The sequence below is a fragment of the Neoarius graeffei genome, chromosome 15, assembly GCF_027579695.1.
Source record: "Neoarius graeffei isolate fNeoGra1 chromosome 15, fNeoGra1.pri, whole genome shotgun sequence".
In the NCBI taxonomy this organism is placed as follows: domain Eukaryota; kingdom Metazoa; phylum Chordata; class Actinopteri; order Siluriformes; family Ariidae; genus Neoarius; species Neoarius graeffei.
In genome coordinates this window covers 4,727,447-4,752,574 of record NC_083583.1, presented here as the reverse complement: position 1 = coordinate 4,752,574, position 25,128 = coordinate 4,727,447, and the positions used below count along the sequence as shown (strand labels likewise).

At 43.6% G+C, this 25,128-nt stretch overlaps 1 protein-coding gene across 1 annotated transcript; it reads right to left on the bottom strand.

Moving 5' to 3' along the window:
• Window positions 1–216: 216 nt before the first annotated feature.
• Window positions 217–18,829, bottom strand: nucb2a (nucleobindin 2a). Its single transcript, XM_060940789.1, has 13 exons — window positions 18,699–18,829; window positions 15,923–16,060; window positions 11,991–12,098; window positions 11,789–11,921; window positions 7,676–7,779; window positions 7,404–7,589; window positions 7,231–7,321; window positions 7,068–7,126; window positions 6,895–6,987; window positions 4,012–4,101; window positions 3,756–3,926; window positions 3,531–3,585; window positions 217–901 (listed from the first exon to the last, which is right to left on the bottom strand). The coding sequence occupies exons 2-13, from the start codon at window positions 16,058–16,060 to the stop codon at window positions 762–764; spliced, it is 1,368 nt and encodes a 455-aa protein (XP_060796772.1). The 5' UTR covers window positions 18,699–18,829; the 3' UTR covers window positions 217–761.
• Between the last annotated feature and the right edge of the window lie 6,299 nt (window positions 18,830–25,128).

The window sequence follows — 25,128 nt, the reverse complement described above, 5'->3', positions numbered from 1 at the left end:
GCACCCGAGTCGGTTGTGAATGTCTCAAACTATAGCTGCTTATTTTTTAATCTCCCCTTTTGGTCCAAAAACTTGGTAAGGGGTAAGTCATGACACACTTTAGGTTGAAGTTCACACAAAAACGTTCATTAGCACGTGAACAACCCTAGGGTCTTTTTTTTTTTTTTAATAATAAAATACTCAACCTTTTAATAAATGACCAGTCTGATTCCAGGATGCTTTGACCACTTTAATAGCACACAGGTCTCTGTAATGAGACGTTCATTATTTTTATTCTGTGCAGAAAAAGTTGATGCACCTTAAACTGGGCACATAATACAAGAGTAAACAAGAACTGGAATTTAAATAACACTACACAATTCCACTTGTATGTGTTTCACTATTTTAAGCCTGTAATCTCTGGGCATTAATCACTTTCTTTACAGTTTAAATCTCAAGTGCAGTCTCTGTTAAATCAAAGACTTTTATTTTTATCATTAAATGTTGAGGGAAGTGTCTGGACTTTACAACAGCGTAGACAATTGCACAGGATGGTATTTAAAATAGCTCTTGCCCTTCCTGTAGTCTTTAAAAATGTGCAAAACAGCTTTGACAACTATTCAAACCAGCATGAAGAGGGATGGATGGATAAAGTTTAAAAAATAAAATTAATGATTGCTGCTCTCAAGGGAAGATTATTCCACCTGGTCCTGATTAATCTCCAGACACTGGAGGAAAAGTAGGGTGTGTCTTATCTGCACAGTCCAGCTCCTAATAACCCTCTATGGTACTTGTGGGACGTCCTGGATGATGTTGGGGTGGGAATCCTGAGGCAGAGGCTGACCTTGGCTCAAATCCTGCTGTTCTGGAGGAAGCTGCTGCTGCTCGTTTTGAGGGGATTGTGGGACTGGATTCCCTTCAACTGTAATAATAAAAAAAAAAAATCCAAATCATACAGTCTCCAGGATCAAGTGACATTTTAGTGCTTGTGAGACTGAAGTTGTTTTAACTTCTTACTGTGGTTATGTTCCACTTGATCAAATTTAGATGGTTTTACAAAAATAAGGGAATGTGAAATGGATGTGATGGTAATAAGTGCCTGGGGCTGATTTACACTGCACACACTTCTGCATTTATTGACTTGTTAAGCACCTTGTGAAACCATTAAAAATAAAATATTGCAGTTAAAGGTGGGGCATGAGATTTTGGAATAACTGTTCCCGCAAACCATATTTTGAAAAGAAACACGGCCGCCTTCGCCATGCTCCTCCTCCCCCTTATAAAGCCTGAGAAAATCAGCCTTTATAATAAGTGTCTATTGTGTTACACACCAGTGGAGCAGAGTATAGAGATCTTGCAGTCACGTGACCGGAAAGTACACAACTGCCATCCTGTCAATCAAAAACACCGCTGAATACTGCTGCACTCGTGTACAGAATGGATCAATTTCAACCGACGGACTACACGGCTCATTTTTCTAATGAACAGATAACTAGATATATGTTTAAAATAAACGATCTACAGATTTGTGACCCTTATGGCTTACCGGACGGAGTTTTCACGACCGGATTTTGAACTGCCAGTGGAATACCCGGACGTGTATGATTACCTCATTAACTTTCCCTCGCTGTTCAGTGGTGAAGCACTGCGTGCCTATAAATCTCTGCACAGTTATCTTTACAGAAATTCAGGATTTGTCAGCGACTCAGATGTGGCATCTTGTAAACAAGAATCCTCATTGGATGGGTAAGTCACTTAGGTATTGAGTATAGCACTGACCAGCCCATTATAGAATAAAGTAATTCCAGCTGTAATTCCAAATCGTCCGTCTTGTTTACATGGATCTGGCGTTGGAGAGGTAGAGGCTTGGCAGTGGAGATTTGAGTGGCTGTTTTCTGAGCTTAGTCAACAGGCCGGCTCTGCAGCCTCGCTTTTCCTTCCGCTCTCGGCACCGCCTCCTTCGCTTTGCTTCCGATAACAATCCACGGAGACCCCGCTGGGCTCGCTATCTCGTCCGGAATGTTGTGCATGCGCTGGAAATCGCTACAAACCGTCATTTTCTGCTGAAAACCAATGTCCAGTAAGTCCATACGGTTGTAGTGGATATTGAAGTCCGGTACAGACAAACAACACGCAAAAATACACACAAAAAAGCATAAACGTGCACAGGTAGGGAGAGCTTGTAGCCGCAGCCATTGTAGTAGAATTGTATATAGTAGGGTTTTCCAGAAGAAAAGGTAGAAGTAGAAGGCGGAATATGGCGTTTGACCGACAAGATGGCGTCTGTCACAATCTGGATCGGCTGTGACGTCACATGCAAGTGCTCCATACAGAGCTTGGAAAAATAGCTCAAACTTTCTCATTTAAACTGTTTTCAGCCCCAATTTTCATTCCACACACAATTTTCTCAAAAGTAGCAGCCACACTTGTCCTGATTCACACAATGTGTCTACCTACACGATAGGACTTGCAGTTTTCGAATGAGAAGCCTGAAAGTGAAGAGAGGACAGCCACATGGACTGGCATTATAAACTTAGCAGAAAAGTCACTCGTTTTTAACTCGCTCTAGTGACCTCATTTTTTACACTACAGACAAAATTACATCAATGTGTTCAGGAGACCCTTATGGCGCTCAGTGAAAATCTCCCGTTTTTGTGTAAATCCCCGTTGTTTGGAGGGAGCGTACTGACAAAATCCTGCGCTCTGTGTGACACTCTGCTCACACACTCACGCACAAGGGATGGGCTGCTCGGGCTTCAGTCTGACATGTCAGTATCCAATCATTTTGAGGTGGTACCTCGATATGATTGGATGGCGTTTTTCCTTTATTTTACACCGTAGACTGGATAAAAATATTTCATTTTTGGGTCAAACCTTCTATTGTACTGCTTGCAACATGGGTGTGAGGAGCTTTTCAAGCAATATGGTTAAAATACTCATGGAAAAAAAATCTCGTACTCCACCTTTAAAGCCAGGTTTGAGTCACTTCCTGCCATCAAGTTGATTCAGAGTCTCGTTGGCGTTCATGTGGAAGAGAACTGAGGCTGTTTCTCAGCTGCCTAAAGAACCACACCAGGGTTCAGCACTGAATACACTTAAATCAAATGCAGCTGAAAGTAGGCAGAAATCAACTCTATATTCAGGGTATGATTACATTAGTGAAATATTTGGCCAGGCCAGTTCTGTCTCTCATTAGAATTGCACAAAACCCACCGCCCTGATCTCCATGGGCCAAAGAATAAATAATCTTACACCAAATCAGAGGACCATGAATTTCACTGCCATTTGCCTTGGTGGAAGTCTGCACTCAAGCGTCATTTAAAATCCAGTAGATGGCAGTAAAGATCTTTGTAGGGGAAGAACATGGCTAAATATAGAAATACCATGGCTGCATATCCCAATCCACACTCTCAGGTACCAGTAACCCTCTGGGACACCACATAGACCGTTGTCATCGTCAAGGAAACGAACAGGCTGTGGCGTCACTGCCAGCAAATACGACTCGTCCAGATAGATCAACGTTTTAAATTTTATCTAACATAAAAACTCACTGTGAACTTCAGGTGGAGGCTTCTGGTTTTTTAAACGCTCCATGTGCTCTACAGCCTGCGAGGAAAAACACAGTTCAAGAACAACACAAACCATCTGTTTAGATCTTAAAAATCAGCACACAAATAATTCCACAACTTCTGATGTGGCAGGGTTTTTTTTTTAAACTACAATGTTTGAAATTAATGAGCTAATTTGCATATTTGAGCGAGATATGATATTCATACTTGTTGGAGTTCCATTTTCTGTGCATTGAGCTGCTCCTGCTGTTTCTCCAGCTCGTCTCGTTGCTTCTGCAGTTCGGCCGTTTTCTGGTTCAGGTCCTGCTCCTGCCTGATGAGATGTTCCTCAAATTCACGCATCTCCTCCTCTGTGTAAGCCTGGTTCTGCTCCAGAGTCTAGAAATCATGTATGATAGAGGAATGACCTTCACCGCTACTCAATAACGACATCCTAACCATTTCACAGCAACACGTCATTCACCTCCCAGCTATCCGGCTCCAGGAATTCTTTTTTCCTCGTCGCAATCATGAACTCGTCTAAAGAGACCAGACGGTCCCTGTTGGTGTCGACCTGTCTCAGGAGAAGAAAGGAGGAGTTTAATATTCTAAACAAAATGTATCGTGGGGAGTCGAGAACGGTAACGACAATGAGGACAACGTCTGCGCTCAAGATATTGATGATGACACGGCTGTAATGTTACTAGCACAGCTAGCTCATTTGAATAATATTAGTCTATTAAAGTAGTTCTAGAATTTTAGAACCCACTATTGATGAAAATGTAGTATAAGGGTATATATTCAATGTATGGAAATTAAAAATAAAAAATTTCCCCATCAAAGGGGTGTATTTGAGCGACAAAACCGAGCTTCTGGGAAGCATTTCCTGGAAATCCCAGTCGGGAGTCACGTGACCGATGACGTAGTAAATTGACCAGGATGGCAGCATCCAGTAGAAACACAAGCGAAATGAGTGAATCAGACAGCGATTATTCAGACGAAATTGCGTCTGAAGACGAAAGTGAATCGTGTTCCAGTCGAGGTGAGTCGATGCACAACATTTTTTCTACTAAATCAGAGGTCTGGGCCGAAATGTGCGTCGTGATCGGCAGTATATTTGGGGCGAACCGATAGCGTTCAAGCGGCCTTTCCAACAACACGGAAATGACTGCAGCTGTCAAAGTCTGCTTTGTGTGTGTTCGGAGCTTGGGGAGAAGAAAAATGCGGGCCTGAATGGGGACCGTCTAGTTCTTGTTTAGTTAAAGAACCCTTTAATTGTCCTAAAGGTTCGGGAAGCTCGTTCAAAGCGCGCCTCAAGATTCTCCCATGGACTATAAAAACCACTTTTCGCTTTACACTCACCAGCATAAACATGTGCACTAGCCTTCAACTAGCACCAGTCTGCCCTCGTCCGCTTTACTTGCCGGTTCCACTCAGCGAGATCGTATCCATTATTCTTATCAGGATCAGGGAACTGATGCAGAGATACTCCGTCTTTGTTGGTTTTAGAACAGCTGTACGCGACACACTTTTTTACCATTCTTTAAATTCGTTTCTTAAGACAAGGATTTTTTAAGATGTTACCTTGACAGTTTCGGCGATAAACTTCTGCCTTCTTCAAAACAGTCACCAGATGTCGAGTAGTGACGTGCCTTATCAGCTGATGTTACTCTAAGGAGGCGTGAACGTCTTTTTTTGTCTTTTTTTGAAATTGGGCGGGACGTTCACGCCTCCTAATGGCCCTTTTCCACTACCCTTTTTCAGCTCACTTCAGCCCGACACGGCTCGCGTTTCGACTACCAAAAACCAGCACGACTCAGCTCGCTTCAGCCCTGCTTAGCCCCTAAAACTCGCACCGTTTTGGAGTGGGGCTGAAGCGAGCCAAACCGTGCCGAGTGAGGCTAGGGGCGTGAGCAGACACTCCCCTGTGCACTGATTGGTGAGGAGGAGTGTCCTCACATGCCCACACACGCCCCGCGAGCACGCTGGGATCTGTAAACACCGCAAACCCGGAAGAAGGAGAATTACGAGAATTTCTGAAGCCTTATGCGCCTCGCCTCATCTATACGCTCTTGCCAGTATCTGTTGGCGTTGTCGGTGACAACAAGCCACAGCACCAAGACCAGCAACACTAACGACTCCATGTCCTCCATGTTTATTGTTTACTATCCGGGTCGTGAGACTACCGCTTAAAAGATCACTGATGTCACTGTTTGCGCTGCTTAACGACATCACGTGACGTCCACCCACTTTCGCTAACTCCACCCAATGTGTCCACCCACTTCCAGCCAGCACGGTTCAGCGCGGTTGTAGTCGAAATGCAACTCCAACAGCCCCGCTCAGCTCGACTCAGCACGGCACGGCTCAGCCCGACTCAGCCGCGTTTGTAGTGGAAAAGCGGCGTTAGAGTAACATCAGCTGATAAGGCACGTCACCACTCGACATCTGGTGACTGTTTTGAAGAAGGCGGAAGTTTATCGCCGAAACTGTCAAGGTAACATCTTAAAAAATCCTTGTCTTAAGAAACGAATTTAAAGAATAGTTTCAATAGGGGCGGCACGGTGGTGTAGTGGTTAGCGCTGTCGCCTCACAGCAAGAAGGTCCTGGGTTCGAGCCCCGTGGCCGGCGAGGGCCTTTCTGTGCGGAGTTTGCATGTTCTCCCCGTGTCCGCGTGGGTTTCCTCCGGGTGCTCCGGTTTCCCCCACAGTCCAAAGACATGCAGGTTAGGTTAACTGGTGACTCTAAATTGAGCGTAGGTGTGAATGTGAGTGTGAATGGTTGTCTGTGTCTATGTGTCAGCCCTGTGATGACCTGGCGACTTGTCCAGGGTGAACCCCGCCTTTCGCCAGTAGTCAGCTGGGATAGGCTCCAGCTCACCTGCGACCCTGTAGAACAGGATAAAGCGGCTACAGATAATGAGAGGAGATGAGTTTCAATAGGTAGACATAATGAACTTTCACTACACACTTTTTTTTTTACCATCGTATACAGTGGAAATAATCCGTAGATCCGCGAATTGTCACTCACAGTCACAGTATGTACAGGCAGTGAGCTGTCTAGCCTGTCAATTTACTACGTCATCGGTCACGTGATCGCGGCGCGATGTTTTGCTCGTGGGCTATCGCAGAAAATCCTCTATAAAATCATTACGGATAAACATTTTTTAGTGATTTTTTTTTGTAATATACTACAAATATTAGTATTCATCGTTACATGCAAAGCCGATTTTCAAATTCTAAAACTACTTTAAAGAGGGGGTGTTTATGCAAATTAGTATTCATAGATACTCAAAGATGTAGAAAGATTCCTGGACTTTTGAGTGTCTCGAGGTATTAAAAGGAAGGGAGGAAAAAAAAAAAAAAGGCACCTCGTTCATGACGTGTTCTCTCATCCGTAACCTCTCCTCCTCCATCTCCACCATGTCGTCCTCCTCGTTCGCAGGATCGTAGATTTTCTCCAGCTGTGAGCGCAAGTTTTTATATTTTAAAACAGAATTGCACTCGCTGTTTTTCATGACGCAGAAAATCAACACACGTGTACCTCTTTCGTAAACAACGCCTCGAGTTCCTGCTCATCGAAAAAGCCGTCTCCGTTTGTATCTGGATGACACGAGAGAATTTCAGATTTTATTACAAATTAAAATTAGATGCTAACCTGCTGGACGAGGTTTGGTGAAGAAAAAGAGAGAAAAACAAAACCTTACCATGAAGGTTGAAGAAAGTTTTGGGGTCAAAATCGTCAGGGTCGAGACCATCTGCTTCCTCCCACACCTCTTTCAGCTGATCCTGGCTGCCCTAAAATTACAACAAACACACTCAACAAACACCTTGAAGAAATCTGAAAGAACCAGGAAGAGGAAGTTGTGACTGAACTTACAGGATGATTGATTTTTGGGTGATCTGCGTGCTTCTTCTTCAACTCCTCGTAATGCTCCTCTTCTTTCTTCCTGCTGTCCTCATCAAGGGTCTTGAGGTGTTCGCGGCGCTCGTGCTCCTTCATCATTTCGTACCTCTTGAACTCCTCGTGACGTTCTTTATCGTAATTCTCCAAATCCTTTGTAGCCTGGACGCAAATACGTACAAACCTTTGATGGAAACCAGGTTTTCTTGGCTGGACCAGAACGCTGACTGGACCAAAAGTCAACTTACTGATTTGATGAGTCGGTCCAGATCTTCCACCTCAAACGTGTGAGGGTTCATGTGGTTCAGGTACTCGAACTGCTTCAGTAAAGCCTGATGGTCCACAGCGACACCTGAACAACACACGGGATAGAAGCATTCGAATTAATTCCACAGGAAATGGGGTTTCCAGAGCTGAGATTCGATTCCAGATGCTGGCATGCACGTTGGGTTTTAAAACGAAGTCAGAGTAACAGTGAAGAGGTTTTTTTTTCTGAATTTGACTTACCTCAGCAGCAGAAAGTCTGATCTCAGAATGATTAACAAGCGAATGTCTGTATGATCAAGAAAATACTTGTGCGCGCACACACACACCTTTGTTGAAAGTAAGAACTGCTGATGCTGTGGGCAGCCATTTTGTTTTGACGTTACTCAGGGCTCAACATTAACGGTAGCCCGACTGTCCAGGACAATCAAATGGTTTGGTCCAGACAAGTCAAATCCACATCTGCCTGTCTGATGGTTTGTTAATCACCATTTTTATAATAATTATTCCAGAGTTACATCAAAGTTTCACCAAAATAAGTTCAATCCCCTCAGTTATCCGGCCGTGTTATTGTTTACGAAATTCCAGGGAAGCCGAGTACAGCAGGTGTGCGTGTGTAAAAAATGACCACGTCGTAATATCTAATTATAGACCCCTTCGCAGTAAACGTCATTCATACAAAAGCGGAAATTGCGCGCGCAGCCTGGACCCAGACTCAGAAATGCCTAGTTGTTGTGTTGTCGGGTGTCAGAATCGTAGCAATGACGGGGTTAAAATGTTCAGAATTCCAGCAGGATCTCACTTATTCAAAAAAAAAATCGCCGATGTCTATAAGCCATCAAACGTGTAGACTGGGATGAAAGCACCATCAAAAATGCGCGGGTTTGCAGCGCCCACTTCATCACAGGTAAGATCAGGATATTTATTAAATCTTTCTTTTTTATTCTTTCTAGTCTTCGTTTATTGATGTAGCAAAATACTTTGGTAACGTTTGTCTGATTAGCTGGGTCATAGTTACACAATGTAATGAATATTGTTAGCATGTTAACTTAGCTTTGCATGCAGTTTTGTTTGTAGGAGAGGTCTCGCTTGACTCAAGCAGTCCAGATTTTGTGCCATCATTATTTGTGTCTGCCGAAAATCACAATTTTAAAGCAAGGATGGAAAGGTAAAATTGTGTGCCCTCACTCTAAATGCCAACTTACGCTGACTGCTCTAACCTAGCTCCCGCCCCGTTCAGTTTCATTTCTGCTCTCTGCCTCTCGCTTTTTACGCAGCTCTGATTTCTCTTAGCTGCACTCTTTACACTATCATTCCTTTCATGCCATCACCTCCTGCAAATTGCTGTTTAGTGTTGGGATTTGCTGTTGTAGCTAAAGCCACATTGCCATCACATCACTGGCATAATTTGATTAAAACAATTTCAGTGTAAAACACATTCTGTACATGCCCCCACAATCATATGCGTCTAAAGACTTGTAGGCACGAAGTTTTTCGTGGGTGTACACTGAAGTCTTGTCAATAAGGTACGAGTATATATCTGGCCATTGTATACCAGGAAACTTACTAACATCGTCCGCCCACTCTTTAATGAAATGCGGATCCGGTAGGCGATGTCCACTTGTTAGAGTTAACTTATTTATGTAGCGTTCTCGATCTTGTAACGACAATTGTTTTGCATAATCTGACAGCTCATAATGCCGGTCTATGGGCAGCACCATTGTTTGAGTCCAGGCTGCGCGCGCATCCTGGCAATGCTCGGTTTGTTTACAAACATGCGAAGGGGTCTATAGATTATTATGGCCCTTTTCCACTACCCTTTTTCAGCTCACTTCAGCCCGACACGGCTCGCGTTTCGACTACCTTAGAGCAGCACGACTCAGCTCGCTTCAGCCCTGCTTAGCCCCTAAAACTCGCACGGTTTTGGAGTGGTGCTGAAGCGAGCCAAACCGAGCCGAGTGAGGCTGGGGGCGTGAGCAGACACTCCCCTGTGCACTGATTGGTGAGGAGGAGTGTCCTCACATGCCCACACGCCCCGCGAGCACGCTGGGATCTGTAAACACCGTAAACCCGGAAGAAGAATTACGAGAATTTCTGAAGCCTTATGCGCCTCGCCTCATCTATACGCTCTTGCCAGTATCTGTTGGCGTTGTCGGTGACAACAAGCCACAGCACCAAGACCAGCAACACTAACGACTCCATGTCCTCCATGTTTACTGTTTACTATTCGGGTCGTGAGACTACCGCTTAAAAGATCACTGATGTCACTGTTTGCGCTGCTTAACAACATCACGTGACGTCCACCCACTTTCGCTAACTCCACCCAATGTGTCCACCCACTTCCAGCCAGCACGGTTCAGCGCGGTTGTAGTTGAAATGCAACTCCAACAGCCCCACTCAGCCCGACTCAGCCGCGTTTGTAGTGGAAAAGCGGCATAAGACTTCATTTAAAATCAGAGAAGTGGCGATCAAACACCTCAATAAAAAAAAAAAATCTCTTTATAAGATTTCATTGTAAAAATACAATGAAATCTTCGTTCCATTGTATTTTTCTTTGCTATGGTTCACATTAACCATCTCAATTGTCGTAAAATATTTCAGGGGAATTTTACGACGGTGCCGAACTCTCGGTTTGTTTTCACTCACACTGATTCTGTCCTTATCATGTCCAACTCGTTTTCTTTAAATTAATTTATACTTCAGGTTTTACTGGATTTAATCAGGATTTAACTTTATTTCCTCTAGAAGCTTTGAATGTGGGCGAGTCTAACTCTTACAACTGCAGATCAGGTAATGGGTTAGAACACACACACACACACCATAATGGGGCTTTGGATAGTTTCTGTTTATTGAGACAGTTAAAGTTTGAGTTTTATTGGAAAATTAAAATGATCATAACTATACCTGCTTTTTGATAAACTCTGTTAATCCCTTTCCTTTTCACTGAACGAGTAAATACATCGGAATAAAAAGGTTATGGTCAGGACGAGTGGAAAAATCTCGCTGCTTGTCTGACTGGACGAGTGGATTAATGTCGAGTCCTGGGTTACTTGCTGAACTCTGGGCTTGAGGAGACCATCCCATCCCGAGCTCCTGAACGGTAATTCAAGTTGGGTTTGTTTTTTGGTTTTCCCAAAAATGCAGGTCACAAATAAGTTATGACTTTTAATCAATTGCAGCTTTAAAGGAACAGTCCACCGTATTTCCATAATGAAATATGCTCTTACCAGAATTGAGACGAGCTGCTCCGTACCTCTCCGAGCTTTGCGCGACCTCCCAGTCAGTCAGACGCAGTCCGACGCGCTGTCACTCCTGTTAGCAATGTAGCTAGGCTCAGCATGGCCAACGGTATTTTTTGGGGCTGTAGTTAGATGCGACCAAACTCTTCCGCGTTTTTCCTGTTTACATAGGTTTATATGAGCAGTGATTATGAAACAAGTTCAGTTACACAAATTGAAACGTAGTGATTTTCTATGCTATGGAAAGTCCGCACTATAATGACAGGCGTACTAACACCTTCTGCGCGCTTCGGCAGCGCATTGATACAGAGCTCAGATATCAATGCGCTGCTGAAGCGCGCAGAAGGTGTTAGTACGCCTCTCATTATAGTGCGCACTTTCCATAGCATAGAAAATCACTACGTTTCAATTTGTGTAACTGAACTTGTTTCATATCACTGCTCATATAAACCTATGTAAACAGGAAAAACGCGGAAGAGTTTGGTCGCATCTAACTACAGCCCCAAAAAATACCGTTGGCCATACTGAGCCTAGCTACATTGCTAACAGGAGTGACAGCGCGTCTGACTGACTGGGAGGTCGCGCAAAGCTCGGAGAGGTACGGAGCAGCTCGTCTCAATTCAGGTAAGAGCATATTTCATTATGGAAGTACGGTGGACTGTTCCTTTAACCAGGACGGTACTCGAGATGACAGGATCGACCGTCCTGTTGGTGTCCGTAACCCTAACACGCAGCACAAAAAACTCAAACACTTTAAAAATTTGTCTAAATTCTCAGGACAAAACAAGAAAGAAGGAAAAAGAACGAACAAACCCACATTTAATATCGACATCATTATCATCATGTGAGGTTGCGTACCGTTCCCTCCTTCGATGTCCTGCTTGGCTTTGATCAGCGCCCTCAGCCGGTTCACTTCCTGCCTCTTTAACTCGTCGAGCTTCGTCCTGACGTGGTGACTCACGAAGTCGAGCTCCTTTGCCAGTTTCCCTTGCTGGAATACGAGATCAGTCAGAATTACAACTTACACACATCATAAACCTGATTCCAGAATTAATTCTACCTTTATATCCTCCATGTCCGTGTTGTGGAGCTTTTCTCTAAAATGCTGGTCTTTTTCGAGGAAATCGATAACTTCCCTGAGATAGCGGTCATAATGCAGTCCAGTGTCCTTAACATGGAGAGAACATTAGCAGAATTTAGGTCACAAAAATCATAAAATTTTACTTGGATTTTTTTTTTTAAAATGCATTCATGGTTTGTAAAGTTAACGACATTCATCGCTCAGTAAACACTTTCTATTTGTCCCTGTGCAAACACTCGCTTTGTGTAAACACTGTAGCACTCTGCGTTCAGCTCAAATTACACTACCTGGCCACTTTATTAGGAACACTCACCCGCTGTTCTGTTTTGTGCAGTTCTGTAATCAGCCGATCCCTCGACAGCAGCACGACGCATCAAATCACGCAGATACAAATCAAGAGCTTCAGTTAACGTTCAAACGTCAGAATGGGAAAAATTGTGATTTCACAGTGAAGTGTGACTTTCTTTCACTGTGGCATGGGTGTTGGTTTGAGAATGGTGTGAAAAACAAAACAGTGAGTGAGAGCGCGACAGTTCTGTGGGTGGAAACAAACACTTTGTTGATGAGAGGTCAGAGGAACAAGAGTTGATCTTTCTGGAGCTGTGTTTTTTATTAAAAAAAAAAAAAAAAACTCTTCCAGTGTGGTTATAAGCAAATTGTTAACATTCATTGTGAGATAGAAATATAGCAATATTCTTGATGTTTTACAGTTTCGGACCGTTCCATGATGCAGCTGATGTTGAAGGCAAAAATAATTGACCTTCGACTGAAAACAAACAAAAACTCAATGGAGTTTGGCACGAAACACACTTTCTAAATTTAATTTCTGATTCTTTTGTCAAAAGTTTGTAGAAATACTGTTAATTTTGCTTAACAGTTTCTCACCCACAATGCCGTTTGACTACTTTGAGTTTTATGCCGCATTTGAAAATCTCAGAATTTCCAAACTCGGGTTCCAGTTAAAAGTTTATAATAAAAAAAAGAAGGGGGGGGGGTCTTCAAACCATAGTCAGCTTATGACATCATGTCTACATGGCCACCGAGTGCGCCTACAGTAAATATCAGTTCACGACTTAAAAATTATTTTAAAAGTCATATTTACTTTAGGCGGCACGGTGGTGTAGTGGTTAGCGCTGTCGCCTCACAGTAAGAAGGTCCTGGGTTCGAGCCCCAGGGCCGGCGAGGGCCTTTCTGTGTGGAGTTTGCATGTTCTCCCCGTGTCCGCGTGGGTTTCCTCCGGGTGCTCCGGTTTCCCCCACAGTCCAAAGACATGCAGGTTAGGTTAACTGGTGACTCTAAATTGAGCGTAGGTGTGAATGTGAGTGTGAATGGTTGTCTGTGTCTATGTGTCAGCCCTGTGATGACCTGGCGACTTGTCCAGGGTGTACCCCGCCTTTCGCCCGTAGTCAGCTGGGATAGGATCCAGCTTGCCTGCGACCCTGTAGAAGGATAAAGCGGCTAGAGATAATGAGATGAGATGAGATATTTACTTTAGATCACTCAAACACACAAGTTGATTAACCCTATAAACACTGACCATACAGGTCACTGTATGTAAAATAAACACACACACACACCATAAACCTACGATTATAAAATGTTAACTGGCTGTCTTCTTGCTAACAAAACATGCTTTCAAAGAGGTGTCCATGTTTTCCCTCCACTTTGTAGCTTGCACTTTGACGGCACACCGGAGCCAAAACATAACCCAACATCTGTGCTCATCTGCTTACAAACTGAACTGTAACATTTCAGGGCTCGAAATTCGCGGTGGTCCGGTCGCCCGAGGCGACTTAATTTGTCATTTGGCGAGTAATTCCTGTCACTAGTTGAAAATAAAAATGAGCTATATGAAGCGAAGATTCAGACACGCCGTCAACTAAAGCCGCCACATATTAAGCGTGTACCGTGTCTGTGTTAATCGATGTGTTTATCGGCAGGATGGTCAGGCTGTCGGTTTTTTCACTACTAAGCATGCATATAACAGACATCCCAAGTCTCCCGGAAGTTCCGGGAGTCTCCCGCATATTGATAGTGGCTCCCTGATGCCCGCAAATTGAAGAATATCTCCCAGAATCTAGAGCAAGCAAGCAAGAGCGTGGACGCGAAACAATGTCTGCATCGCGCATATGACAGAGTGCGTGTGCGCCTGTTCATAAAGCGCATGCTAGACAAAGAGCATTCTGATGGGGAAAAAAGTCCAATATATTATTTGTTAATATTATATTATTATGGTGCTCTGTGTTGTTCTCATTTATGTATTTAACAACAGTATCAAAATACTCGGGTCTTGAAATAAATGCACATTAGTCATGAACAATGGTAACGACTCTCTTGTGTTATTTTTGACAGAAGTAAAATTCATACATGAACAAATTTTGGCGAGTTGATTTTCTGTTTGACGAGTTACTTTGGAAGGAAACTAGTCCGGCTGGCTGGTGAAAAAAATATATGAATTTCGAGCCTTGCATTTAGTGATTCCATTCAGTTTCTTTAAAACGTTCTGCTGTCATCATGAATGCCATCATGATCTCAGTCTCAAATCCAGAAACTCCATTTTACCTTTAAAAATATTTACTTAACCTGAAAATCCAGAACTTGAACAGCTCTTTCAGGAGGTTTTAAAAAAAAAAAAAGTTGAGATTTGTATTGGCATTAGTATTCAATAGAATAGTACCCAAGTAAGCAATTTGATGTGCATTAGTTGGTTTATTCTGTACTGCCTGCACTGCTTATGTTGGTATTGCAGCACATGGAAATGTCACATTAACTTTTGAGGATGTGAACAAGTGACACGCCACAACACCGCGGTACAAGTGCAGTAACTACTGTATCTTGCGTATGCGTATTTATCAACCTTAAGTCAAAGACAGCAAAAAACAAACCTTTATCTAAGAGTGATGCAGCGGCGCTTTAGTGTTTCAGGCTACACTGACCGGCCACTTTATAAAGAACACAGAGACAAAACACCTGCTGTTTTCTGCAGTTCTCTAATCAGCCGATCCCTTGACAGCAGCACGACGCATCAAATCAAGAGCTTCAGTTAATGTTCAAACATCAGAATGGGAAAAACTGTGATCTCAAAGTGAAGTGTGACTTTCTTTCACTGTTGGTTTGAGTATTTCAGAAACTGCTGATCTTATGGGGTTTTCACACACACACCAAACAAACAGTCTTGAGAGTTTACAAAGAAAAAAAAAAAAAAAAAAAAACAGTGCAGGAAACCAAAAACACTGAGTGAGTGAGAGTTCTATGGGTGAGGAGGAAGAAAAAAAAAAAAAAACCAAACACTTTGTTGATGAGAGGTCAGAGGAAACTGGACAGATTGGTTCGAGATTTTTTTTTTTGCCAGGAAGGATATAGGAACTCGCATAATCACTCTTTACAACCGTGGTGAGCAGAAAAGCATCTCAGCATGCAACAGAGAGAGAAGAACACATTGGGTTCCACTCAGCAGCACGGTGGTGTAGTGGTTCGTACGGTCGCCTCACAGCAAGAAGGTTTTGGGTTCGAACCCAGCGGCCGGCGAGGGCCTTTCTGTGTGGAGTTCGCATGTTCTCGCTGTGTCTGCGTGGGTTTCCTCCACAGTCCAAAGACATGCGGTTAGGTTAATATGGAACGGCTTTGGGCTGAGGTGGCCTTGAGCGAGGCACCGAACTCCCAACTGCTCCCCGGGCGCTGTTAGCATGGCTGCCCACTGCTCTGGGCGTGTGTGTGTGTGTGTGTTCACTGCTTCAGATGGGTTAAATGCAGAGAGGAAGTTTCACAAGTGTGTGATGAATAAAGTTGTGCTTTCTTTCCCTCCTGCAGCCAAGAACAGGAACCTTAGACTCAACAGCAAGTTCCTATTAAAGTGGCCAGTGAGTGCATTTCTCTTTCTGAACTCGGACAAAACAAAAGCAACAACTCACCACACTCTGAGGCGGTTCCTGCACCTTTTCTTCTGGCACCTTGACTTTAGTTTTATCTACACTAATAGGCACTGACTGGGAGCTGAGCAGCAGGCTGGAGAGCACAAGGCAAGCGGTGAGAGCTTTTATCCAGCACATCTGAAAAATAAAACAAAAAATTTATTTATATATAAGTGCTGTCAAAGTTAACGCGATCTCAATTTAACGCGATTAAAAAAAATAGTGCCGTTAACGCAAATTCTAATTTGGCCCTGTGAGTCACCCGTAGTTCCTGTTGAGGCTTGTCGCGCGCTGCTTCAATAAGAGTACGTGTGAGTGATGGAGAAAGGCATAGACACACAAACATCCTCGCCGCCATATTGGATGGGGCAAAGTGGAGATTCTTCAACCGTCTCTGGTATAGCGTCTAGACAGTAGCCGAGAATAAAGATGCCTCATTCATGTGCTGCGTTTAACTGTACCAACAGGTTTACCGTCCAAACGAGATCACATGGGATTACCTTTCACAGGTGAGACTGGAAAAATACTTTTCAATACTGTTCCTTCAGTCTTCAGTTTCCCAGCTCATCTCCACGGGGGGGTGTATAGTTATAAGCAGTGAGCATTAGATAATACAGCGCCACACTATGATGAACGTTTTTGAACGTATGATGAATGTTTTTATTTTTCTGTTTTTTTTCTTCTTTTATGGCAAATACTTCTCTTCAAAAGAAACTAATGAAGAGTAAAATAAAACTTTTTTATTTTCACAGTGATATGCACTTTATTTTTCATCCCTTGGTTTTCTCATCTAATATGGAAGTTATGGATGTCAGTGGCTGTGACAAGACGCGTTACGCTCTGCAATTAAAAAAACAAACAAACATTGGTACAAAGCAAGCCCATTCACTTTTTCATGCTGATAAGAGAATTACGATGGTTTTTCATGTGACAAAAATGTGCGATTAAATTGCGATTAATTGCAAGTTAACTATGACAGTCGCGACATTAATCGCGATTAAATATTTTAATCGCTTGACAGCACTAATATATAAAATAACTTTAAAAATGCACAATGGAATTCAACACGATATCACTTTAGATCCATGCATATATTTGAAATTTATGATATTGTATGTAATGCACACACATCTTGAAACATCGATAAAGGACATTTATTGTCAAACTCAAGAATTAATTCACAATAAAAAAATTCAAAAAGTGACAGTTGGTCCATGTTCGGACCGTCATGCTGGAGATTCTGGGTCGTCCAGGGGTCTCAGCAGCAGTGACTGAGGGTGTCAGGAATCTGTCACGGAGGTGAGCTAGCCTGATGTGCTGATCCTGAACTGGCGTCGTGACTCGAGGCTGACCAGGGCGTGGACGATCCCTGGTGCTCCCTGTCTGTCTGTAACGCTGACTCAAACGGGAAATGGTCGAATGATGAACACCGAAGTGCCGGGCGACCTCTGTCTGTGTACTTCCGGCACGCGACATCCCGATGGCCTGTTCACGTTGATTTTGGCTTAGGCGTGGCATCTTCAATAATGACAATTTTCCCATCATTTCCCCCGGGTATTTATAGGCAACATTGTGTGTGTACAGTGTATGCAAAATTTGTTTGAAAATTAAAGCCTGTCCATGTCATTGACTACCCGAGTCATACTGTACGTTATTGAGTACAACTCCCTTAAATTCTGATTTGAGCACAGATTTGGAACTTATTCGGGCGGAACGAAGTTATTTTTCCATTGTGATATATTTCTTTTCTTCTTGAGATAAACTCAGCACGAATTCAGCAAGTTTTATCAATCAACGTGCGTTTTTAAAGTTACTTAGTGTGTATATACACACACACACACACTACCGTTCAAAAGTTTGGGGTCACTTTGAAATGTCCTAATTTTTGAAAGAAAAGCACTGTTTTCAATGAAGATCACTTTAAACTAATCAGAAATCCACTCTATACATTGCTAATGTGGTAAATGACTATTCTAGCTGCAAATGTGTGGTTTTTGGTGCAATATCTCCATAGGTGTATAGAGGCCCATTTCCAGCAACTCTCACTCCAGTGTTCTAATGGTACAATGTGTTTGCTCATTGCCTCAGAAGGCTAATGGATGATTAGAAAACCCTTGTACAATCATGTTAGCACAGCTGAAAACAGTTGAGCTCTTTAGAGAAGCTATAAAACTGACCTTCCTTTGAGCAGATTGAGTTTCTGGAGCATCACATTTGTGGGGTCGATTAAATGCTCAAAATGGCCAGAAAAATGTCTTGACTATATTTTCTATTCATTTTACAACTTATGGTGGGAAATAAAAGTGTGACTTTTCATGGAAAACACAAAATTGTCTGGGTGACCCCAAACTTTTGACGGTAGTGTAGATCAGTTCCTGAATTAGTGCTTCATAGTAAAGGGTTCATGCTGAACAGGAACAGCTGCTTACACGTCTATAAGCTTTGTAAGTCATCAAATAAACATTATTTTCAGCTTGTTTTTCTTTCACACTGTTTAATTATTGACCTCTCCATCAGCCAACCGCAGTGTGACACACAGCTTCTCTCCTCAGAGCTGAGATCAGCTCAGACACACCGCGCACTTCCTCCTTCCATACTCAGCAGTACGAACTCCCTCACAGCCCTGCTGCCAGAGCGCATGCGTACTATTCAGTGCGCGAGTATTAGTGTGAATATTAGTACTGTTCAGCCGTTATCATTAGTTAGCTCATTAGCTCTGGGATAATGACGTCAAAGATCAAACTAATCGCCAGAAAACACACTGTTTGACACTTACTTTGTTTATTTCCTCGGAGATTAGTTAAATCAGGCGTGTTTTCAGTTCCCCACAGGTGCTTTTTCATCACCGCTGAAGTGAAGTGAACTTCCTCACTGTCTCGTCATCACTACAGTACAACAAACCCATTTCTCCTGTCCGCTAAGCGGGGGGAGGGGCACAGAAACACTGTCGGGGAAAAAGTCACAGCGGCACCCAATGGTGGGTCACCGCAATTACACGCCACTCAGCGGCCATTTTGTTTCAGGGATTCTCAAACTTCTCTTCTCATCTCATTATCTGTAGCTGCTTTATCCTGTTCTACAGGGTCGCAGGCGAGCTGGAGCCTATCCCAGCTGACTACGGGCGAAAGGCGGGGTACACCCTGGACAAGTCGCCAGGTCATCACAGGGCTGACACATAGACACAGACAACCATTCACACTCACATTCACACCTACGCTCAATTTAGAGTCACCAGTTAACCTAACCTGCATGTCTTTGGACTGTGGGGGAAACCGGAGCACCCGGAGGAAACCCACGCGGACAACATGCAAACTCCGCACAGAAAGGCCCTCGCCGGCCACGGGGCTCGAACCGGGACCTTCTTGCTGTGAGGCGACAGCGCTAACCACTACACCACCGTGCTGCCCGAAGTACAGATCCCACTGGTCAAATGTTACTCTGATACAAGTGAAAGTTGTCCAGTCAAATTTTTTTACTTAAGTTAAAGTACTTGCTTTTAAAAATACTTAAGTATTAAAAGTACATTTTCTGTCAACGCATTGTTGTATTCTTGCCACAACGCTTACAAAACCGAATGCTGTTACCAAAGACAGAAATGTGAATTCACAAAATGAACACGTGCTGTGCCATGATGGTGGTTTAAAGTGCATATCCTGGACCAATTTAGTCTCATCTCATCATCTCTCGCCGCTTTATGCTGTTCTACAGGGTCGCAGGCATGCTGGAGCCTATCCCAGCTGACTACGGGCGAAAGGCGGGGTACACCCTGGACAAGTCGCCAGGTCATCACAGGCCTGACACATATGGCCCTTTTCCACTACCCTTTTTCAGCTCGCTTCAGCTCACTTTAGCCCGACACGGCTCGCGTTTCGACTACCTTAGAGCAGCACGACTCAGCTCGCTTCAGCCCTGCTTAGCACCCAAAACTCGCACGGTTTTGGAGTGGGGCTGAAGCGAGACAAACCGAGCCGAGTGGGGCTAGGGGCGTAAGGAGACACTCTCCTGTGCACTGATTGGTGAGGAGGAGTGTCCTCACATGCCCACACACGCCCCGCGAGCACACTGGGATCTGTAAACACCGTAAACCCGGAAGAAGAAGAATTACGAATTACGAGAATTTCTGAAGCCTTATGCGCCTCGCCTCATCTATACGCTCTTGCCAGTATCTGTTGACGTTGTCGGTGACAACAAGCCACAGCACCAAGACCAGCAACACTAACGACTCCATATTTATTGTTTACTATCCGGGTCGTGAGACTACCGCTTAAAAGATCACTGATGTCACTGTTTGTGCCGCCTAATGACATCACGTGACGTCCACCCACTTTCGCTAACTCCACCCAATGTGTCCACCCACTTCCAGCCAGCACGGTTCAACGCAGTTGTAGTCGAAATGCAACTCCAACAGCCCCACTCAGCTCGATTCAGCCCAACTCAGCACGGCACGGCTCAGCCCAACTCAGCCGCGTTGGTAGTGGAAAAGCGGCAATAGACACAGATAACCATTCACACCTACGGTCGATTTAGAGTCAACAGTTAACCTAACCTGCATGTCTTTGGGGGAAACCGGAGCAAACCCACGCGGACAACATGCAAACTCCACACAGAAAGGCCCTCATCGGCCGCAGGGCTCGAACCCGGACCTTCTTGCTGTGAGACGACAGCACTAACCACTACACCACTGTGCCACCCCAGACCAATTTAGTGTTTTTTTATGAAAGTATGTCCCTTTACACACTCATCCAGAAGAGTAATTTTGCACAATCTGTCTACAGCAGAAAAAAATTAAATAACAAAACGTGTCTGGAAAAATCCCAAGGGAGTCTGGCGCTATATTGATCCAGATTCGTGACATCACGCGCGGATCCGCCAGCAGGCTGAGAGACCCTGCATGGGTTCAGTGCACAGTCTGTGTAGACCAAGGTTAGCAGTTAGCTACTTTGCTCATCTATCTATTGTTACATAAATAATATTTTTTCTAATTACTATTATGTAATTAGAAAAAATTACACTGCATGGTGGTGTAGTGGTTAGCACGGTCGCCTCACAGCAAGAAGGTTTTGGGTTCAAACCCAGCGGCCATTGAGGGCCTTTCTGTGTGGAGTTTGCATGTTCTCCCCGTGTCTGCGTGGGTTTCCTCCGGGTGCTCCGGTTTCCCCCACAGTCCAAAGACATGCGGTTAGGTTAATATGGGACGGCCTTGGGCTGAGGTGCCCTTGAACGAGGCACCAAACTCCTAACTGCTCCCCGGGCGCTGTTAGCATGGCTGCCCACTGCTCTGGGTATGTGTGTGTGCATGTGTGTGTTCACTGCTTCAGATGGGTTAAATGCAGAGAGGAAATTTCACAAGTGTGTGATGAATAAAGCTGTGCTTTCTTTTCTTCTTTCTTTCTTTTTATGTATTTATATATTTCTTCATTTAGAAGAGTACTGGCTACTGTAGGAGAAAGATTTCATAAGCTATACCCATGGAATCAGCTAAGCAGGGTTGTATATACATTTAATGTGTTTGACAGGTCCCAAGATCTCAAGCCCTGACACGCCGTATATCCCTTGATACATGTGAAGTAAGTGTATTATCGCCCAGCGCTTTTGTGTTGTTTACTTTTGTGTGTGTTAATAATTAACATTATCCGTGTACCACATGAACACCTAATTTAGAGTATAATCTCTCTTATTTCTTACCCTGGCAACAGTCAACTTGTGAATCGCCGATTTTCTTGGTCTTTTTCTCGGCTCTGCTTGGTCCTCAGCTTCGAGAGCCTCGGTGGATGCGGCACTTCGCCTTCTGTCAGGGGAGACGAGCACTGCTGGCTCCTTTGGTGACGCTGACACAGATGGAGACGGTGTTGCTTTGGGCATTCTAACAGATGGAACTGTGTCTTTTTTCAGATCAAGTTGCTTTTTGAAGCCCATTTCCCACTGCAAATAGTTCTCAAAGTCGTCGGGCTTTATGAAGCGAGCCCCACATATGACGCTGTGGTCTGTTGCATGTTGCCAGTTTTTCCGGGTGCCTCGCACGAAGCGCTCCCATTTCTCTCTCATTGTCCGGTCTTTTGGAAAACGATGAGTACTAATCCCATCATGATTGGTGTTGCTACACCCTCCTACGATACATCTGTTAACCATTTTAATAATTACGTGATAACATTGAAGAAATTTGCAGAAAACCACCAGGTCGTTTTCTCATAAACAAACCAACGCTGACATGGGATTCAGAAGGAGGCATCCCGCACGTGACGTCACAAAAATCAATGATTGCCGGGAAATCCAAATGCCAAGTTTTTTCAGAGGTGGACGAATTCGCCTCAAATGGCTTGATTTTAACTGAATTTTTCTGGTATTGCGCAAGGTAAAAAAAATTGCACAAAATGCAAAATGTGACAGATATTTGACCAAAGTTTAATATAAAATCAGAGAATTGCATTGATCTTGTTCCTAAAAATACCCAAGATGTAAATATACCACCGTGTAGTGGTTAGCACGGTGTAGTGCTTTTAGCAGATGCTCTTATCCAGAGTGACATACGGTACAACAAGGGGATACATGACACGGTGCTCCTGGAGCAGAGAGGGTTAAGGGCCTTGCTCAAGGGCTCAACCGTGGCAGCTTGTCAGTGCTGGGGCTTGAACCCGTCATTGGGTTCAACTCAGTAACCTTAACCTTTGAGGCACCACTGCCCCCCAAATTTGCTGTGTTGTAGTTATATTAATACACACAGTTTAAAATCTTAAAGTATAGAAGAAACCTTTATTTGTCACATGCACACTTCAAGCATAGTGAAATTCATCCTCTGCATTTAACCCATCTGAAGCAGTGAACACACACACACACCCAGAGCAGTGGGCAGCCACACCAGAGCGTCAGGGGTTAGGTACCTTGCTCAAGGACACTTCAGCCCAAGGCTGCCCCATGTTAATCTAACTGCATGTCTGTGGACTGTGGGGGAAACCACAGCACCCGGAGGAAACCCACGCAGACACAGGGAGTCTGGAAAGGGCCCTCGCTGGCTGCTGGGTTCGAACCCAGAACCTTCTTGCTGTGAGGCGACAGTGCTAACCACTACACCACCGTGCCACCATTATTTAAATTATAATTTAAACAACATTTTATTTTTTATAATCCTATTTAAGCATATGAATAATTTTGTATTTTTTTAAATTTGCATCACAGTGAAATTCTTTTCATATACTAGCTTGTTAGGAAGCTATGGTCAGCGCACACACAGGGCAGAGAGTGTTAAGTAGCAGCTTGGTGGTGCTGGGACTTGAACCCCTGAGCAATTGCTACTAACTTTTAAAGCTCTTCATAGTTTCACCCCTTCCTATCTCTGTGAGTTAATTCATTTGTACTAGCCCTCCTGCTCCTTCAGATCTTCTGTCTCTGGACTTCTGACTGTCCCACGTTTTAAACTGGCATTTATGGGTGGCAGATCATTCAGTGTTGCTGCTCCTAAACTCTGGAATTTACTACCATAATCACTTCATTACCATTCCACTCTCTCTTCCTTCGGAGCTAACCTGAAAACTTTCCTCTTTACCTCACTACTCTTCCGAGTGGTTTTTTTTTTTTTTTTTTGTGTGTGTGTGTGTGTGTGTGTGTGTAACTCCTGTGTAAAGCGTCATTGGGTTTGTGAAAGGTGCTATATAAATTGAACTTTATTATTATTATTATTATTATTATTATTATTATTATTAACTGAGTCACTACTGCACATACTCTGTGAAACATAAGTATCATAACTTTGCTAAATGATAGAGAACCATTAGAACACAGTGCATGGACGAGATTTATTTGCTTTGTTAGAGTTATATTAATACACTCAGTTTAAAATCTTAAAGTATAATTTTTTAAATCTTAATTTTTAAAAATGCTATTTAAGCATATGATCAATTTTGTATTTTTCTTATTTGTATATTCATAGCTGTTAATTGTAAATGTATTAATAAAATACATTACACCGGGCGGCACGGTGGTGTAGTGGTTAGCACGGTCGCCTCACAGCAAAAAGGTTCTGGGTTTGAACCCAGTGGCTGGCGAGGCCCTTTCTGTGTGGAGTTTGCATGTTCTCCCTGTGTCTGCATGGGTTTCCTCCGGGTGCTCCGGTTTCCCCCACAGTCCAAAGACATGTGGTTAGGTTAATATGGGACAGCCTTGGGCTGAGGTGCCCTTGAACGAGGCACCGAACTCCTAACTGCTCCCCGGGTGCTGTTAGCATGGCTGCCCACTGCTCTGGGTATGTGTGTGTGTGTGTGTGTGTGTGTGCGCGTGCATGTGTAACATCTTAACAACAAAGGACACTCATTTCAGGATTGCAACGTACACATTTTAGCCAGAGAGGATCGTTGGTATGAGCGAGGAGTTAAAGAAGCCATTTTTGTCAACCTGGAACAGCCATCACTGAACAGAGGTGGGGGTCTAAGACATCATTTATCAGCCACCTACAATGCAGTCCTTGGCGCACTTCCCAGACAACTGAATGCACACCAAAACCCAGCTGTTTTCAGTGACTCACAGGAGGACAGAGAGAACCAACGACTCTCTAGGCCGTTCACACCAATGGCGGCTGGTAGTCTTTCAAACAGGGGAGGCTGGTCAGTTATGATATTTCCAGATTTTAAAAGAAAAAACACATCAATTTTGCCCATACTCTTGCCTCTGATCTGGCTGATTGTTGGCAGGGTCACAAACTGTGAAATAACAGGTTCTTTTGGCCCATTAGCCTACTGTCCAATATACATGATGGTGGTGTTGGGGGGGGGGGGGGGGTATATTTTAACATTTTATATTTTAAAATTGTGGCATGTTGTTTAAAAATTGATCATTATTGAAAGCAGCTCTTTGTCAGGAACCCCAGCAGTAACAGCAGAGTGTTCTGGAATAGGCACAAGCACTGACCTTGGGGAGCCAAACATAGAGCTGGGTGCCACACATTTCATTCAATGACACTTTCCCTATATTTTACTTATTTTGACTGAGAAATGTTTTATTGACAATTTTGATAACCCTTCACTTTTAATCCAGGTCTGTAGTGTGAAATGTTCTCGGCTGTGTTTTTGTTTAAAAATGTTTTCCAAATTGTAGCTGTGTTTAATTCATATCCAGATAAATATATATTCCAATATAATATACTCAGCATAAACATTTTAAATGGATTCTATATTTTTGGTCCATCCATGACATATTACTAAAGTAGCCTATTTACT